This window comes from Pogoniulus pusillus, chromosome Z (assembly GCF_015220805.1).
Source record: "Pogoniulus pusillus isolate bPogPus1 chromosome Z, bPogPus1.pri, whole genome shotgun sequence".
In the NCBI taxonomy this organism is placed as follows: domain Eukaryota; kingdom Metazoa; phylum Chordata; class Aves; order Piciformes; family Lybiidae; genus Pogoniulus; species Pogoniulus pusillus.
The window spans coordinates 27,428,504-27,448,305 of NC_087309.1; the positions used below are offsets into that span (position 1 = coordinate 27,428,504).

Genomic DNA, 19,802 nt, shown 5'->3' on the forward strand with positions numbered 1-19,802 from the left:
GTCATAATCCTAAATGATTCCTCATTTCTGAGTTGATACACTGTACCTTATGCTTGCTTGTTGTTTCCACTGTCCACTACATGTTTCATTTCATAGCTAGGTAAAAATGCAAATTTCTGCAATTCTGCATCATGTTTGGTAAGTCATGGTGGACAGGAGAGGTGCCTGGGGATTGGAAGACAGCAAACATCAATCTTCAAAAAGGGTAAGAAGGAGGACCCAAGTAACTTTAGAGGAGTCAGCCTCACCTCCATCCCCAGAAAGATAATGGAGTGTCTTAACCTCAGTGCTGTGCATAGTCATATGAAGGACAAGAAGGTCACTGGGAGCAGCCAGCATGGTTTTACAAAGGGGAAGTCATGTCTGGCCAGCCTGATAACCTTCTATGAGGATTTAACCAGGTGGAGAGAGGATGGAAGAGCTGTGGATGTGCTTTACCTTGATCTCAGTAAAGCATTTGACACTGTCTCCCACAGCATCCTCATAGCTAAACTGAGGAGGTGTGGTCTGGGTGATGGAGTAGTGAGATGGATTGGGAACCAGTTAAAGGTCAATGGGACAGAGTCTAGCTGCAGGCCTGTAACGAGTGGAGTACTGGGACCAGTATTATTCAATGTGTTCATCAGTGACCTGGCTGAGGGCATGGAGTGCACTGTCAGCAAGTTTTCTGATGACACCAAGCTGGGTGGAGTGGCTGCCACACTAGAGAGTTGTGCTGCCATTCAGAGAGACTTAGGCTGGAGAGTTGAGCAGGGAGGAAATTTAATGAAGTTTAACAGGGGCAAGTGTAGAGTTGTGCACCTGGGAAAGAAAAAAACATCTATCAGTATAGGTTGGGTATTGACCTGCTGGAGAGCAGTGAAGGGGAGAAGGACTTGGGAGTCCTGGTGGATGGAAGGATGGCCATGAATCAGCAGTGTACTCTTGTGGCCAGGAGGGCCAATGCCATCCTGGGGTGTATTAAAAAGGAGTGCAGTTAGTAGGTTAGGGAGGTTCTGTTTCCCATCTACTCTGCCCTGGTGAGACCTGATAGAATCATACAATCAACTTAGAGTATTGTGTCCAGTTCTGGGCCCCACAGCTCAAGGGCAAGGAGCTGCTTGAGAGAGTCCAACACAGAGCCACAAAACTGATTAGGGGAGCTGGGCCTCTTTAGCTTGGAGAGGAGATGACTAAGGGGTGACCTCGTTCGTATATGTAAATATGTAAGGGGTGAGTGCCAGGAGGATGGACCCAAACTCTGCTTGATGATGCCCAGTGACAGGACAAGGGGCAGTGGATGGAAGTTGAAGCATAGGAGGTTCCATGTAAACCTGAGGGGGAATTTTTTCACTGTGTGGGTGACAGAACACTGGAACAGGCTGCCCAGGGAAATTGTGGAGTCTCTGTCCCTGGAGATACTCAAGAACTGTCTGGATGCATTCCAATGTGATCTGATCTAGGTGATTCTGCTCTGGCAGGGGGGCTGATCTTTTAAGGTCCCTTCCAGCCCCTGACATGCTCTGATTCTATGATTCTATGAAATGTAATAATAATACATGAAATAACTTGAGTGCTGAGGTCTAGAGCTTTCACTGCTGCTCTCTGCAATCACATGAAGTCTAATGTACAGTGGTGCTTCTCTGACAGATATGGGATTACTACTGCAACCTCCATGATACAGCTCATCTGGACATATATGAAGAGACAGAATGAGCCTATATTAGGTGAACTGCAACACATCTACTTGGCAACACATCTGGTTTTAATTTTTTTTTTTTTCTCTAGAATTATGAAAAGGCTACTCCTGTGGAGCAATCTGATTTTGGCTTAAGCATTTCAGCAGTCAACAAGTCTGGAGGTGACAGCACTCACCCAAGAAGGGTTGGTGGAAAGCTAGTTTGCAATTTATGGTAGAAATGTGTGTGTAGAAAAGAGCACGTGGAATTTTTTGATGAATATGAAAAGCAAGCTTTTCGTGTCTATTTTTATATAAAAGTTTCCTTTTATAAAAAGCTGAAGGGTCAGTTTATTATTTTGACAGTAATTCTTTGCACTGAAGGCTCTGCTTGCATTAAATAGTATTATGAACATCATCAAGAAGGAAAAATACTTCTTGTTTTAAAACCCAGTAGTAATAGCTAAAGTTGAAGGTAATTTTCAAATTCCTGAACGAGATAACAAGAGCTTTTGGAGTTAAATTGTTGCAATGACTGATGCTCTTTTCCCATTGCCACCACAGGTTCTGTGGTCAGGTTTTGCCATATTTAGGACTGTATATGCAGTAGAGAAACTAATTGCTTTAAGTGGCAAGCAAAGTTTGGTCCACTACAGTTTTAACAGTTAAAGCCTATCAAAACATTATTTTCTTCTTTAGGGCCAAGTAATTGATTACTATGGGATGATTCAGGATGCTGTCAAAGTATCATCAAATGGTATAGCCTTGAGCAGCTTTAATTGTGATCCAGATCCCTCAGTAAGTATTTCTGTTGGTATTTCAACACAGTGAATGGAATATCAGTTTTACATAATCGAGAGCAAAGTACTGCAACAATGTTGTCTTTGTTCCTACGTGCTAAAAAAGGAGTTAGATTTTTGAGGAGTGAGTTTCTGTCTTAAGTGGGCAGTTAACACTTAATAGCAATCTAATTTATTGTTCACTCTTTGAACATGAAAGTAGGTAACATACTCAAAAGATTCCTTGTGATTTACCAAAAGTCACAGTCTCAAGTTGTGCCGGGGTAGGTATAGGCTGGATGTTAGGAGGAAGTTCTTGCGAGAGAGAGGGATTTGCCATTGGAATGGGCTGCCCAGGGAGGTGGTGGAGGCACCGTCCCTGGAGGTGTTCAAGAAAAGCCTGGATGAGGCACTTAGTGCCATGGTCTAGTTGACTGGGTAGGGCTGGGGGATAGGTTGGACTGGATGATCTTGGAGGTCTCTTCCAACCTGGTTGATTCTATGATTCTATGAAAAAGAAATCGATTACAGAAACATACATGACTTCTGAGGGTAAAATTCTGGTTCCTTTGAATTCAGTATATTCACTAGTGTCCACCTCAGCTGAGAAAATAACAGAGTTCAGATGGTTGAGAGTAATTTTCAGTAGTCTCTTCTTGACATAAGGCATAGATTTCCAGAGTGTATCCAGCCGACGTGGTGCCAGTCTGCCTGGCAAGTGCTGCACTTGAAAAGACCCAGTGTCTCTCGATGTGACAATGCAGTGACCCATAGTTACAATTTTCACTTTTCTTAATCTGCGTAGGAATACCTGTGCAATGGGAGAACTGTTCATTTTAATGCTAATTAAGGGTTGGATTCTGTGAAATGAAAAAAATCAGTTACTGCAAATATGGCTTACATCAAAATCTGTATTATTATCCATATTTTCACAGCTTGGAAAGTTGATAATACTACGATGTAGCCACCTGTTAAAAACTATTTCATAGTTTGTCTGTTTAAAAATAATTGAAGTCTGACAAGACTGTATGTTTTTCTTTTTTTAGGAACGACTGTTGAAACCCCTTAGTGCTTTTATTGACATGACTGGTGAGATGAAAGAACTTGCAATGGTTATAAGCAAAGTAAGATCAGTTCTCCATTTCAGCTGCAGAAAGATTTCTTTTTGTCATCCGAGAGCACAGTTTGTTTGTTCTTACTGTTACTGACAATAACTTATTCTTGAATGTGCAAGCGATTTCCCTTATCATGCAACTCCCTGCAAGTTATTTTTTTACATGTGATGATGTTTCTTTCTGATACACAGTGAAAGAAAGTAATTAAGACTGTTTCTTTCTAATGGAGAACACATAATCTAATTATGCTGTACCCGTGAGACCAACATAACTCTTCCCTTCGCTCTTCTTGCTACTGAAAATGTATAATACTTCACTGAAAAGAGAGGTTTAAATATTATAGCTGATACCAACTCTTATCTAATGTATTACTTAACTGATCAAATGGTGGGGAAAAACCTTGCTTCAATTCCATGGGTGCAGTTTCCAATCAAGACACTGAGATGTGTTCAGTGTCAATACTGCAGCAATATCCTGACTCTGAGAAGATGTACTGAGATTTTTAGACACTGATATTCTTGCATTGTTTAGAATGCTGGTCCTGTGCCTTGGTTTGGATTGTGTGCATGACTTGGACTCTTGTTTTTTCTCACTTCACAAGTTATTACTAAGGGCTCTGCAAGCAGTGCCCTTCTCTCATCTCAGCATTGGAGCTTCATGGGCAGCATCAGCAATGCACCGCATCCTGAGGCAGACTGATAATTCCTCCAGGATGAGCAGTTTGACACCTGGAGGGAATTCCAATGTCAGCAAGCACAATTTAATTTTACTCCTGGGTTGATATGCTGTCCAGTCGAAGGGTGCTATGCTACTGTGGATCAGTGGCTATGAAGCAGATAAGTGCTTTACATGCATCATCTCTATGGACATTTGAACTATATTTCTAGCTCAGACATTAAAAACATTTAGGAACAGAGAAGCTTAGATGTGGAAGAGTACTGGAGTCTCTGAGTGGAGAAGTGAGCATTCCAGGGATGGGCCATAAAATGGTAACAATGGATTAGTTAATGTAATTTTATTGGAGCACCAAAAACTTTATGTCTGGAAGCACAGCTTTTATCTTTCCTTCTGCTGCTCATGCTGCTTCCACGGCACCCCCTGCTATCTTCCCCTGCTGCTATTTTGGCTGCTACCTTTGCTGCTTTGATGTTGCTTGACCCCATCCCCATCTTCTTTAAAGGTACTATATTCTGTATTAGTTTGTTCTCTCTATACTGTTATATTTAGTTTAAAATGTAAAAATACAATGTCATTTTTCTGACTTTCCAAATCCTGAGTTGTAGTGGATTTACTCTCTCTCTGGGTCAGGTTTATAATAAGTTACTGGGGGATGGATTCACTCTAACCCATCACAGTCTCCCAAGCCCCACAAGGTATTTGTCCAAAAACCTTCATGGTGTTGAAATACTTGCTAGTGCTTCTCTCAGAGGGGGATATTCTGCCAGCCTACACCAGTTTTGGTGGAGGGGAGAAATTAATTGGGGCAAGATAATTTTATATAAAAATAGATATTTATTAAACTCAATATTCTGAACTCTCGCCACCCCCAACCACTGTATATTAATATTAAAATGTTCTTTACATGGTTATGAAAACATTCTAGGATAAATTATGTACAGAAACTTATTAATTAACTAGCAAACATTCGAACTATAAACAGAGAGAGGAGGTTTCCCCGTGGCTTAATGCTGTTTGGGGTCTGTACACTATTTGCCCAGCAGAGTGGGCTGAAACTGACTCTGCTCTATGGCAGAGGCAACAGATATTACAGAGGTTTTAAAGCATTTACTCACAACTCTTATTAATCTATAATCACCCTCTGGGCTATGTCACAGCCTGTCTGCCAGAGTCCAGATTTCAGGGGTTCTTTGCCCGTGGACTTTGAGGCTGGAATCCTCCCGGCTTGAGGGGAAAGGATGAATCTTCCCAGTTTCTGGGGAAATTGTGGTCTCTAACCTTGTTCTCCTGGCGAGGGATGCAGTCTCTGCTTGGGTGCTGCTGGCTCCTTCTGGATGCTTTGTCCAGGGATTCTAGCAGGCAGGATCTCGGGTGTAGGAGGAGAACCTCATGCTGTCTCTGGCACGGTTCTTCATGGCTAGCAGGCTGTGTGTGTGCAGACAATCCAGAGTCTGCTTCCTGGTTATCTTAGCGGCAGTGGCGCTTGCCAGGCAGTGATAGGCAGCGGGCATGCAGGATGTGTGCGGCTGCTGGGAGTCTGAGCTCCATAGGTAAAGGCAGTACAATACAGGATCTGATCCAGATGTGCACAGCTGGCTGGAGACTATAGGCTCCGCATATATTTATATTATAGGCAGGCTTACATGAGCTCTGCAAGAAAGGTACGCAGGCAGGTGAGCTGCGAATGAGGCTCCGAGTGTGAGCAGTGGTGTCCGAGCCTGGGTCTGAGCCATGCAGGGTCTGAGCTGCAAGTGAGGGTCAGAGCAGCTGAGCTGTGCAAGCGAGTCTGAGTGGCTGAGCACGTTGTTTACCTGTGCACCTCTATTTATGGAATGTGGGCTGAGTTTAATGGCCTCTTTGGCCACTAGAATGACCAATCAGGTTGGCAGTTATCCAAACCTTACCATAGTAGGCAAAAGCTACTTGCCTGGACATTCCCAAATATGGGGATCACATGGACTTACCCCAGGGAGACACGAGCTGGGTGTGTGTGGGCTTACACAACCTGTTTACAACCAGGGGTCCTGGCAGAAAAAACATGTCCAGGCAAGCAAAGGCATAAATAAGCCTCTTTTTGGGCCTACAGGCCCTCCACAACAGTACTGTGGCTCTATCTGAATATATAAGCATTAGAAATTGTATCAGCTGTTGCTCCCACATACGTAGAATCAACTATTTAAAAGCCTGAGAGAGCCTGCTGACTGTGTTTTACAGCTATGTGCGGTCCACATTCTTGGTCTGCAAATTTTGCACATGCCATTTAGTAGAATCAATGTCTACAAGGTTTCCAGCTTTAAAGTAAAAAATTCTCATCATTTCAGTACCTTTCTGGTTTTAAACTTATGATGAGCCTTCAATACAACGTTGTTCTTGCTACTAGCAATAAACCATAGGGTTGCTTTAACCTTTGTTATGGTATGTTTTTTAAATTGTGTTGGTATGTTCCTAGTTGCTATGGTAATCAATACTGTGTTAGTCAATACAAATAAACAGCATGTGGTATCTGTTTCACAAAACAATCTAATTTAATTTGAAGCCAGTTACGGAAGTCTCTATTTAGTGTCATAAATATGATTCATCTTAATTTGGTGTTAATGGAAAAGGAAAGTGTAGTCTATATAAATATTTTTTCTAATGGTATTAAATCTGATTTTCCCCTCACATATAAGCATGTAATTTTTCTTGATTCTCTAGGAACTGCCTGTTTTTACTGGAAAGCAGAATCTATCCTATGCATTTGCATTGAAGATATGATATTTTCTGGAATGCAAAGCTGCAAAATGTTACAAGGCAAACTGAAAGATTCATAGAAGATTTGGAAAGTTTAATGAATTAAATTAAATTAATTTAGTGAGTGCTTCAGGGCATAGACAAATTACTGACTATCTTTTGATAGATGCTTAATGGAAAACTTTCTTCCCACTGCAGAGTTTCTCACAGCTTTTCTTGCAGCATATAAAACCTTGCATAGTGTGGAGTAAATAAGAATTTTTAGCTGTTACTTACAATGTAAGTAATAACGTAAGTATTAAGAGAAGCCATAAAGTTACTGAGCATTAAGTTTAGAACAAACAAAAGTCTTTTCATGTTGTGCATGATTAAACTGTGGAGCTCATTACTACAGAATAAGCATGATCAAAAAAGAGATAAGAGAAATTCACTGAAGAATGAATGTCAAAGAGTATTTGATCTTGAAGACTGAGATGTAATTCTAATTATCAAAGTCCTTTACTTCCAGATTCTGGTGGATATAAATATTAACCAATATGTCACTGCTACTGCTTATACTTCTTTTTAAAATATCCAGTATTTGCCAGCATCAGAGACAAAACATTAGGGTTGGTGAAAGTTCTTCATGTCATTGTAGCTCTTCCTGTGTTAATTGGTAAATAAAACCATGTATGGCCTTCCAGTTTCTTGAAGAGATCCCACAGGAAAGATGGAGGAGGGCTTTTCATATGGGTGTCTTAATGATAGAACAAGAGGGAATGGTTTTAAGTTGGGGGAAAGTAGGTTTAGACTGTATCTAAGGAAAAACTTGTTCAGTATGAGGGTGATGAGACTCTGGAATAGGTTGCCCAGGAGGACTGTAGGTGCCTCCTCCCTGGGGATGTTAAAGGCCAGGTTGATTGTGGCCTTGAGCAGCTTAGTCTATTTGAGAGACGTCTCTGCCCATGGTGGGGAGGTTGGAGTATGTGGTCTCTAAGGTGTCTTCCAACCTAGGCCATTCTATGATTCTGTGATACATGGCCATAAGCCTCATATCTACATAACCATTTGTATGTATATGCTTTTAGGGAAATTATGAGCTTGAGGGTAAGCGAGTGTAAGGGTATGGGCAGGATTTTGTTCCAATTTATGTAGTTTCATTATTTTTTAGATCAATATTAATCTCACAACATAACTTATTTTAACGGGTTCTTTGCACAGTCGTGGAAAGTATTACACAGAAGGAAAACCAGGCCGTCCAGAACACTTAAGAAATAACTAGCAAAATCCAAATATTAAACTATTAGAACTGAAAGAGCTTCTTGCAGTCGATTATACTGCTTACCCACTAGAGGGACTCAGGAGGCTCCTTTCTGCTTAAGGCAGAAGGCACTTAGATCTTAGTTACAGAGAGGCTTTACTCACAAAAATAGTATCTCCAGATTCCTGGGGCTAAATTATAGTTTCCAGACAACACCCAAACACTTGAAGGGAGTTCTGTTGGTGTCTTATTAGCCATTGAGGGCTTCTGGAGCTTTCCCAGCAGGATGCTGGGGAAGGATTAGATGATCTCCAACCTGATCCTGGTGCCTCTTGGACCACCCTGTGTCCTTTCCAGGGCTCCTAGTCTCAGCAGAAGACTTGCAGATGTGCAGTCTTGGCATGGCATCTTGCAAATGTGCAGATGGGCACCGTGTTGTGCTGACGTGTTGTGTGCTCCTAAGCGAGTATATTGTGTGAAAGCACTTAATGCTTATTCCTGGTAAAGCTGAGGCAGTTCCAGGCATACAAGCCCAAGGCATGTATTATGCAGCTTGTTGTTATGCAGCTGGCGGTGTGGCAGGGTACAACAGCAGAGAGCATGTAGGCAATGGCAGAGAGCATGGCAGAGCATGTTGCATTTACCTGCTCATTTCTTTTATCAATTTGGCCTGAGACTAAAGGCTTTTTGTCACAGAGCAGCCAATCGGAATGGCAGTTTGCCAAACTTGGCCACATTAGGTAAGCTAGAGCTTGCTTTTCACCCTTTTAGGGCAGAACACAAACAATTGTGTAAACCATCTATGGGTACCCTGTTTAAAACTTTAGGAGAAGACATAATGGTCCTAGGCCTTTGCCTTCCTTCCTTCCCCCAAAAGCAGAAAGGAGGAGGAGCAGGGGATGTCTGGACAAGCCAGGATATATTTTAGGCCTGTTGGCCTTCCTCAACATCAAGGCACAATGAAAGTACCCTGTAGAAATAATTGCTGTGTATACTTTTCCTTTGGGGGGGTCCTTAGTGCATAGGATTTGTGTCACTTAATAACTACTCTTATTTTATAACAGAGTCAATTCTTTGCTGAAGGTAATTACTCCTGTGTTGAAGAAGTTTTGCTAACTGATGATGTATGTTGCAGGACATTTATCTCCATAATCCAAATGTGAAGTGGGATGATATTATTGGACTGGATGCAGCTAAAAGACTGGTGAAAGAAGCAGTTGTTTATCCTATAAGGGTAAGGTGCTAAACAGTTTTCAAAAAGACAGTGTTGGGCTCATTAGGTTTTTCCTTCCAATCACAGTGGAGTTTTAGAGTTCTCACCATTTCTGTGCTTTTGTAGGCAGCTCATATCAGCATTATTCTTGTCCCTATTTCATCTGACAATGGCATACATATTATCCTATAGGAAAATAGTCTTTAAAATTATGTGTTGAGTTCTATTCTTTGGTATCTTTGGCAATGTAAAAGGTGCTAGATCAGGCCTATTTTAATTCATTGGCCTAGCATTTACACAAGAGAATATTAAAGCCGTTGCATTTGAATAATTCACTCTAAACAGATTTCAAAGGGTAAATACAGTATTTTTCTCATTACTCAGATCACATATATTATTTTGCTTTGAAGGAGTTTTATCCCCTCTCTTCAGATTTCTCAGGTTTTCTGAGTGAGTTAGGAACAGTGAAGGTTGGGGTTAGAAGCTATTGCATTTCATTTTAGATGATACATTTTTAATCCCTGAATTGTTTTTTCTATTGACACAGTACCCACAGTTGTTTACTGGTGTTCTGTCTCCTTGGAAGGGATTATTGCTGTATGGACCACCAGGTATGTTTTTTTTTAATCACTACATCTGTTTCTGTCCCATGGATAACTCATTGGTACTAATTAAATCAACTATGTTAATAAAGAACATGTTCTATAATGTGAAATAAATGGAGACAATATTGGATGGTTATGTCTGTTTCTCACATCTGTCCATTTGTTTTTCTCACAACAGTTGACTGTGTTCAAAAAAAGACTGGGTGAGGCACTTAGTGCCTAGTTGATTGGATAGGGCTGGGTGGTAGTTTGGACTGGATGACCTTGGAGGTCTCTTCCAACTTGGTTGATTCTATGACTCTTTATCTGTGACTCTTCCAGAAGTAGAACTTGAGTGAGAACATGTATCTCTGTTTTTACTTAGCTTGAACTGTACTAATCAAGTATGGCTTGACCTGATCCAACAAAATGTGAATAGATCTGGCCCAGACTCACCTTCTTAAGGAAAATGTCTTTTCTGTCTTCTGCATTGGAGGGTTGGTTTAGGAAATGGGGTGGATGCTTTGTCCTCTGCTGCCCTAGCTGGATGTTTCCCATGTCAGTACAGCTTCACTGCTCCTTCTGCTCCACTTTGGCACAAGCACTACCACCATGAGTGTGGCTGGGAAGGAGCAGAGGGTACAAACACCACCTGAGTCAGATCACAAAGGCCGTCACTGTAGTAAAGTCCATTTATTCATGTGAATGTTTAGCTGTACTTGCCATGGAAGTCATCTAACCATTTCAGCAGGTAGTACTTAAAATCTGATGAATGCATTTGCAGTGTTGTATTACTTGAGATTCTTTAGACAGTCCTGGAAAGGCCACAAAATTGTCAGAGGGCTGGAGCACCTCTCCTGTGAGGACAGGCTAAGAGAGTTGGGACTGTTCAGCCTGGAAGAAGAGAAGGCCCCACAGAAACTTTGTTCTGGCCTTTCAGCACTTAAAAGGGGCCTATAAGAAAGATGGGGACAGACTTGTTGCAGACCTGTTACAACGGTAGGGGTGATGGTTTTAAACTGGAAAATGGGAGCTTCATACTGAATAAAAGGCAAATATTTTTCACAGTGAAACACTGGCACAGGTTGATCAGAGAGGTGGTAGATGTCTCATCCCTGGCAACAGTCCAGGTCAGACTGGGTTGAGCTCTGAGCTACCTGCTTTGTTGAAGATGTCCCTGCTTATTTCAAGGTAGTTGAAGTAGATTACTTCAAAGGTCCCTTCCAACCTGAAACACTCTATGTTTCTGTGAGCTCTTCTATTTTACTGGTTTTATCTAACTGGTAGTAGGATGAGGAGAATTATGCAAGTATTTGAATTGCTTTTCTTCAGAGTGTGATTTTTGTTTTAATGATGTTGTTTATAGGTACTGGAAAAACTTTGCTTGCTAAGGCTGTTGCCACAGAATGCAATACCACCTTTTTCAACATTTCAGCATCCACCATTGTTAGCAAATGGAGGGGTGATTCAGAAAAACTTGTCCGGGTAAGAATCATTGTCTCATTCATTACTCTTTAACACACATCATGTTCTCACTGAAAGAAATTAAGTTTAACACAAAACCAGGAAGTGAGTATTCACCTGGTACTCATAATTTTTCCTGTCCTGGACAAAACTTGTGATGCTTTCCATATCTTGTTCTCAAATTGAGAATAACATCACTCCTGCAGAAGACTCACAATGGATTCTGGCTCTGGAATCCATTATCTCTGTAATGTAAGAAGCAGCAGATGTCCTGAAGGCAGCAAAGATTTTTGACTCACTGAATGAGAAACAGGCAAGCAGATTTCCAGACTAAAGTAGTGCTTGTTTAGTGACTTCTTCAGAGCACTTCACTCCCTTTCTGCAAGGTTGGCTCCTCAGCTCCCTACAAAGAGCTGTTTAAATTCCCAGAGTCCCAAATATTCTTAGTTGTCTGGGCACAGAATAGGCACAGAATTCTCTTGTACAGTCAAACACAGATGTAATGTGTTTTAAGAGAGGTAGTTTGATAGTCAGCAGGTAAACATATTTTTGCATAAAGACTAGCAAGTAGCATGCATGGCTCAACTGTGCTGCAAATAAATTCAGAGATCCAGGTGTAGCATCTTTGCCCTAAGATGCCCATCCTAATTTCTCCATAATGTCCACTATTTCAGTATAAGAAATCCACAAACTTTAGTCACCCTTCATTTTCATCTCTTAGACTGCAGAGGTCTTGAAAACTAATAATTTTAGCAGACTGTGCATGTCATTTCAAGCACTGTTAATGTCTCTTGATATGCAGGCAAAGTCTGCAACACAATTGTTCTTCAAGTGTCCTTTGTCCTTCAGAATGGCACATTTTTTTTCTGGCATTCACCTGGTATGTCACTGATCTTCTCTGGCATGTGTCTCTCATTAGCTTCCCAGAAGTTTCCTTTGCAGCAGGAATAAGGATCTGTGATACACATTGTGAGCATACTGCAGTAACTGCAGTAGTAATGAATTTATGATATTTTATCTTAAGTTGAGTTTTTAGGTGAGTCAAAAAACAAAATAAGATTGCAGATAAGGACGGCTCTAAGAAATGTATTGTGTAAATTTATATCCTAAAATCACAGGATGCTGGTACAGGAGTCTTCTGGAGTTGTGTGAAGTGTATGTGGGTTTTGTGGTTGTTTGGAGGCATATCCACTCGTCCTGCTCTCCTCAGTTCTCAGCTGTATTGGTCTGATTTTATGTTTCAGGTGTGTAGTAAAACTAATAGTCATGGTCTATTTCAGCAAGTAAGGTAAACTCTGTCCTTCATATCCAAAGTGTATAAAATATTTTTTAAGTGTATTAAAAAATACATCTTTTAAAGTGTTCAGATTTTAAAATAATAGATTAATATACACTGTTAGTAATATTTTACAAAAACTCAAAGAACTCTTCACCAGAGAAGAACCAAAAATATGTTCTTACTGCTAGCATAAGCTTCTCTATGTTTGCAGAAAAAAACAGATGAAACTTCTTTCTTCAAAGGGCAAACTGTGATGGTTTGGGTGTTCCCCGCCCCCCCACACTTTAGAAATCACCTAGACTAGTCTCAGTCGGACTCTGGGAATATAAATGAAGCTATTTATTTACAGCTAGCACAATATACAAGCAGATATTTACAGTATATACAGAAATATAAAAAAATATACGAGGTAAAAGTAATACAGAAGCACAACTCCCCTCCCAGAAACCTGAGTCCCCAGGAGGGGCTCTCAACCACCTCTGCACCTTCCCTCTGCCCCTCTCAACCTTACCCCAGTCCTAAGGAAGAATAGAGGTTCAGCCAAGAGGTTAAGAAACAAAGGTGAGTGGAAGGTGAGGTTAGGGAGATGCAGCTCAGTCAGAACCCAGCCAGAAAGTGAGACAAAATGGCGAGAGTGTTGTCTAATGTTTACTTTCTTCTCGTTCAGCAAGACTGTGAGGGAAGTAGACATCACCACTGTTTTCCTTTCACAGCCTATGATCTACTTTTTCTCACCAAAACATTCTAACCTGCCTCAAACTAGCACAGCAAACCCAGATTTTTTTGTGTCAGCTTAATATTTTTTTTTTTAATCTTGATTATTCTAGCAGTTTATGGTTGTGTCCACTGGGAAAAACAAAAGAACCGCAATATTCAAGAGAATCAAAACATTTTCTTTCACTATGGCTCAGCTAACTTTGATTTTTTTTTCTCAAATCCTTATGTAAAATAAAAACACCAAAACCAAACTATAAATGGAGCAACAACAAAAGATGGATGTTTAATCTCTGATAACAGTTTAGGAGTTCCCAGAATCCCCTGATGGATCATTTTCTTCTATCCTATTACTCACAGGGTACTCTGATAGGATTTGTCAGAAAGGTTTACATATAAAGACAGGATTACAAAGCTGTGTTCTTTATACCTCCTTTACAAATCTTTCAGAATTGGAGGGGATTTGGGGACCCTCAGCTTACCCAGAGCTTTTTCCCAGCAAATAGGCCTTTTTGTGCTGGAAGTTTGGAATGTGGATGCTGCTCTTTATCTTTGGTGCCAGTGACCCTTCATGTCTTTTTTTGTGTTAGTTAACAAAACTAACTAAGAAAACTTTTCTTTGGCTATTCACTTTTGTCTCTAAACAGGTGTTATTTGAGCTTGCCCGATACCATGCTCCTTCCACAATTTTCTTGGATGAGCTGGAGTCAGTTATGAGTCAAAGAGGCACAGTTTCTGGGTAACTGATGAAACTATTTTCTATGGCTTTAGGAGAATGTTTATCCCCTTTTTACTGCTTCTTTTCAGTTGTGTGTGTGTTCGGGTGCTGACAAATTTTTAATCATATAGAGTGTGCCTGTTAGAAACAAATCTTAGCTAAACTGAAGCCTGAGGCTACTTTATACGCTTCATCAGGGAGCATGATTTGGACCCTGATGAAAAGACATGGCTTTTAGATTTTATTTACATTATAATTACTTTGACTGATAATGGTAATTTTCTTGACTTCTTATTAAGCAAGATTTCTTTTATTCTGTTCTCAACTTCAGGACCCTCTCTCAGTGTGTTATTGTCAATGCCTATCAGCTCCAAAGTAGCACTTCATGGAAATGTGGCATGCATTTAGAGTGAGAGGTAGTGGTTGTTTTATTTGCAGAAGATGGGATCAGTAGAGAAGCAAGTGTGAAAGAAAGGTTGCGTGAATTCTTGAATACTGTGTTCAGTTTTAGGCCACTTCACTACAACAAAGATACTAAGATGCTGGAACATGGCCAAAGAAGAGCAACAAATATGGTGAAGGGTCTAGAGCATAAGTCCCGTGAGGAGCTCTGAGGGACCTGGGGTTATTCAGCCTGGAGAAAAGGAGGCTGAGGGGAGACCTTACTGCTCTCTGCACCTGCCTGAGAGGAGGTTGTAGTGAGGTGTCTTCTCACAAGTAACAAACAATAAATCAAAATAAAACAGTCTTGAATTGGCCCAGGGAAGGTTCAGCTTGGACATTAGAAAAAAATTATTCAAAAGGATGTCAATCCCTGGAACAGACTCTCTGGGAAAGTGGTGCAGTCACCGTTTCTGGAGGTGCTGAAAAGGCATGCAGATATAGTGCAGAGGGACATTGTTTGGTGAGCTTGGTAGATTAGTTTACATCTGGACTTAGTTTTAAGGGTTTTTTTGCAACCAAAATGATTCCATGATTCTAACTTTAGCAAGGGACTATGGGTCCAGCAAGACTGTGAGAAGGAGGAAGGTGCAGAAGTGTATAAGCCACTGGTTATACACAGTACCTAGAAATTAGGGATTTAAAGTGGGAATAAAAGCAGAGAACAGATGGATTTTTAGAGGTGAATAAGAATCAGCTGATTTTTTAACACTTTGGGTAGGTTTAGGTGTAGCAGGGCAGAACTGATTGTACACAGTGTTCCATTAATGGGACAGATTTTGATGGCATTGCCAAGAGTTCCAGATGCAAGAGTGTGAGGATGCTATTATTGTCATCTATGCAGTAGACAGTTTATAGGTAAAATGAGATTTAAAAGGTTAGAAGTGAGGAAGAAGCAGAAGGAATATAAATATATTATTATAACCATTTTGAGTCTATTACAGTGGATTTGGTGGACTGTAAAATATATGTTCATGAAGATGTATAAAAAGAATATCACAGAATCACAGTCAGGGGCTGGAAGGGACACTGAAAGATGCAACTTGTAATAATTGTCAGTTAATAGCTATTAATGCTGTGACAAATTTTGCCTTCACATATTTTTTAGAAGCTCTTATTAATATTACCACATTCTGTAGGTTTTTTATCTAAGATTACATAGCTTCTTTTTACCAATCATTATTAAATATTGACATGGCATCAATGTGGGGATGCCTTTGCAGAAATAAGACATTAAACCTGAATTGCAGCTCTTACCATCTAAGGCCCTGATATTTCCTCTGGGTTTGATCCAGGAGTTTACAAAAACATCACATCTGGCACTAAGAGTTCAAGATGGTTTCCTGCACAACTGATCAGCTGGATTTGGGCCAGAATTCTTAGCATTTTGCTTTAATTCTCCTTGTCTTTGTGAGGAAAGAGCCTTTCACTGTGGTCTCTGCCCCATTTTTACATCCATTTTGATTTGGCATAATTTTCTGTTTGCTTTTGATAGAACACTTCGCAAAATATTTAATCCAGTAGTAAGTTTATCTTCTTGTGGCCACTTAAAATTCACTCACAGGAAAATGACAGTAGTTGCCCTTCTTTAGTAGATGTGTTAATTGTTTAATGGCAAGTATCATATCACAAAAACTCTCCTACACAGATCAGTCAAAGCCTTGGCTGTTTTCCAGTAAACATCATTTGGAGACAATATGGAGAAGAAAAAAAATATTTTCTTTGGATTCAGCAATAGTGAATTCTCCACACTTTAATGCACTGGAAAGAGTCCATTTAAGTAATCATTAGAAAGCTTGATTTTAATGCTTAGATGTTAGCTAATGGAGCTTAATCATGCTTTGAACTGGGACAAAACTGTGTCAAGGGCTCAGTTGCTGTGAATGACACTGTATAAATAAAGATGATTACTTTAATGCACTGAGCAAATAATATTTCTCTGAATCTTGGTAGTGGTGAACATGAAGGAAGTCGGCGGATGAAAACAGAATTACTGGTGCAGATGGATGGCTTGGCCCGATCTGATGATCTTGTATTTGTTTTAGCAGCTTCCAATCTGCCATGGTAAGAGACCCAGAGAGTACATTTTGAATACATTTGCATGAGCTTCTAAGCACAGATAAAGATTTTATTTAGACTTTTTCAGAAAAGCCTTGATATTTGGTTAAAGCATTTAAAGATTAATTTGAAGCTTTTACTTTTAAACTCTACAGTTCTTGCTATTTCTGCCACATGAGAATAATCCATAATAAACTCAGCATATGCTGGTTCTACCAGCTGCTAATATTTAAAATGGAGTGTTTGACATTACAGGCAAGTTATTTACTATGTTTAAGCTAAGAAGGGTTTCAGCCTGGAACTCTAAGGTGCTTAAAACATCTAGAGCTTAGAAGGATACTCCGTAAGTAGGAATGCTGGGTTTTATTGGTATCAGATATGCCTTTTAGAAGTTGAGGGACAGAATTCTTCAGTGTCTTTGACATAATTAGAACAGAAGGATAAACAGTTCAAGACTGGAACTCAGGCACTTCATCGTTTTGGTTCTCAAAAATGGCTGGACATGTATCAAGAAGAAGAAGAGGTAGAGAGGTTATACTTTTAGCTGAACAAATGTGGATGCTAGAAGAGTCCAATACACAGCAGAAAATGGCCAGCTTGTGTTGTTCTTCAGTAGCATCTCCCGTGGCCACTGTCAGAGACAGCACATTGATCTGGTTTGGTCATTCGTCTGAACTACTCCAGTATATATTTCTTGTTGACACAAAACATTATCAATTGATTGAAAGTATTGCACAGGAAAAAGGATGACTGTTGGCTAAGCACAGCTGGTTTTAGCAGTCTGCTTTGTAGCCCACTAATCATTTTCCAGAGCAGAAGTGAACACTTGTACAGAGAATTAAAGCATTTTCACAGTGGATATGTTTTTGAAGTTAGTTTCTATAGGTCTGGAACCAGGCTGTGAATTTTTGCCTGCCCCGACATTTCCTGGGTTCCTGGGCTACTAATCCATGAAACCTTCAGTAGATTAACATCTTTCCTTGCTGAGAAATCTGTGCCTTGAAAGCAGAGAGATGAACCTCAGCAAAGTAAACTGTGCAGATTACCTGTTTGGTGAGGGACAGTCTTGGAGGCAGATGTGTGCAAAAAAGATGAGTTTGATGTAAGAAGTTTTTTTTTTTTTTTCTTCCTTTCCATGAAGTACACGTGGAGTAGAGAAATAACACCATGTCTGCCAAGGGCAGACTGACAATGTCCAATGTTCTTGCAGTCTGCTGATCATCATAGCACTAAGGTCATTTTTGATAGCCATATCCCTAAAAGCATGCCAACCGCAAGTGGGTCTATTCGCCTCTGATGAGCAGTGGTGATAAAGCTAAAAGTCTGAAAAGGAGACTGATTGACAACAGTTTCTTTCTAGGGAACTTAAAAACATTGTCTGGGAAACATTTGGTGGAGGCCAGTGGCAGGTGTTCACAAGAATGATCTTGTGTGAGCAGCTCAGCAACATTTCAAGTGGCAGTACATGGAATTTGATTGAAAGACATATTGTTGATTCTATGATTCTATGATTCTGTGTTCATTGATGTGATGCTTGCCTGGCTCTGCAGTGTGACAGCCACAGAACAGGACATCCAAAGCTGGCTGGGAGCAAGAGAGGGCTCTGCATCCACAAAACTACAATCTTTATGCCTTGTTCACTCTATGATTAGTAATTTTTGGCTGATTCTCATGACGTTTTCATAGACATGTTGGAAAGACCTTTCTGCATGCTGTGATCAGCAGGCTGTTGCTGAGTGTGTGGAGGGTTCAAGTTTGAATGACAGTGTGTGTATCCACCATATATTGAAACCTGGACCCCAGGCAGCCCCTAACCACCACATCTCCCATCAGCCCCTCTCTATTTGTCAGCAGCAGGTCAAGCAGGGCTGCAGCCCTAGTAGGCTCATCTAACAGCTGATGTAAGAAATTGTCCTCCATATGCTCTAGAAACCTTCTAGTCTGCCTTTTCTCTGCAGCATTAAAGTCCCAGAAGATGTCTGTCAGGTTAAAGTCACCCACAAGAACAAGGGCAGGTGATTTTGAGGCAGCCTCCACTTGTTTAAAGAGTAATAAATCAACCTCTTCTTCCTGATTGGGTGGTCTATTACAGACTCCAAACAGGATGTCAGCCTTGTTGACCTTCCCTTTAATTCTTACCCATAGGGACTCAACCTGATCATCCTTAATTTCTAACTCCATGACATCCAGAGCATCCCTAATATACAGAGCCACTCCTCCACCCCTTCTCCCTTGCCTGTCTCTCCTGAAGAGTCTGTAGCCATTGATTACAGCACTCCAATCATGCAAGTCATCCCACCATGTTTCTGTGATGGTGACAGCATCATAGTTTTCCTCCAGCACCAAGGCTTCTAGCTTCTCTTGCTTATTACCCATACTACATGCATTAGTGTACATACACTTCAGCTGGGCTTCTGCTTTTACCCCTATCTCTGGCCTAACATCCTCAGCCTCCTTCAGTTTGTCTCTAGTACTGCTGCGTTTAACCCCTGGCCTAGTTTAAAGCCCTGCCAGCTCATGTGCCAGGATCCTTCTCCCCCTCTGAGTCAGTTGTACCCCATCTGTTGCTAGCAGACCCAGGGCCATTTAAAGTTTCCCAAGATCAAAGAATCCAAAATTTTGTTGGTGGCACCAGCCTCTGAGCCACTTGTTAATCAGGCATGATTTCTTATTCCTCTCTGCATTCCAACCTGTGACTAAGGGTATAGGTGAAATATTGCCTGTGACCTCGATCCCTCAATTACTATTCACAGTGCCTTTTGATTGCTTTTAGACCTCTGGTATCAACCTCATCATTCCCTGCCTGTATAACCAACAAGGGATAGTAATCAGAGAGCTGCACTACAGCAGGTAAAAGATGTTGAACAAGACTGGTCCTAGGACTGATCCCTGAGGGACTCCACTTGTCACTGGTCTCCACTTGGACATGGAGCCATTGACAGCCACTCTTTGGGTGCAGCCATCAAGCCAGTTCTTTATCCATCTCGTGGTCCACCCATCAAACCCATGTGTCACCAGCTTGGAGACCAGGATGTGGTGTGGGACGGTGTCAAAGGCCTTGCTCAGGCCCAGGTAAATGACATCAGTTGCTTGCCCCTCATCTAGTAATGTTGTGACCTGTTCATCGAAGGC

General features: G+C 40.9%; 1 protein-coding gene across 1 annotated transcript in view; it reads left to right on the forward strand.

Annotated features, from left to right (window-relative positions):
- KATNAL2 (katanin catalytic subunit A1 like 2) overlaps positions 1-19,802 on the forward strand; it is a 46,715-nt gene that overhangs the window by 17,987 nt on the left and 8,926 nt on the right. The window contains exons 6-13 of the mRNA XM_064140782.1: positions 1,768-1,863; positions 2,357-2,455; positions 3,483-3,560; positions 9,335-9,433; positions 9,960-10,023; positions 11,363-11,481; positions 14,101-14,192; positions 16,566-16,676. Of these exons, the coding sequence (XP_063996852.1) occupies positions 1,768-1,863; positions 2,357-2,455; positions 3,483-3,560; positions 9,335-9,433; positions 9,960-10,023; positions 11,363-11,481; positions 14,101-14,192; positions 16,566-16,676 (758 nt within the window). The remainder of the gene's footprint in view (positions 1-1,767; positions 1,864-2,356; positions 2,456-3,482; positions 3,561-9,334; positions 9,434-9,959; positions 10,024-11,362; positions 11,482-14,100; positions 14,193-16,565; positions 16,677-19,802) is intronic.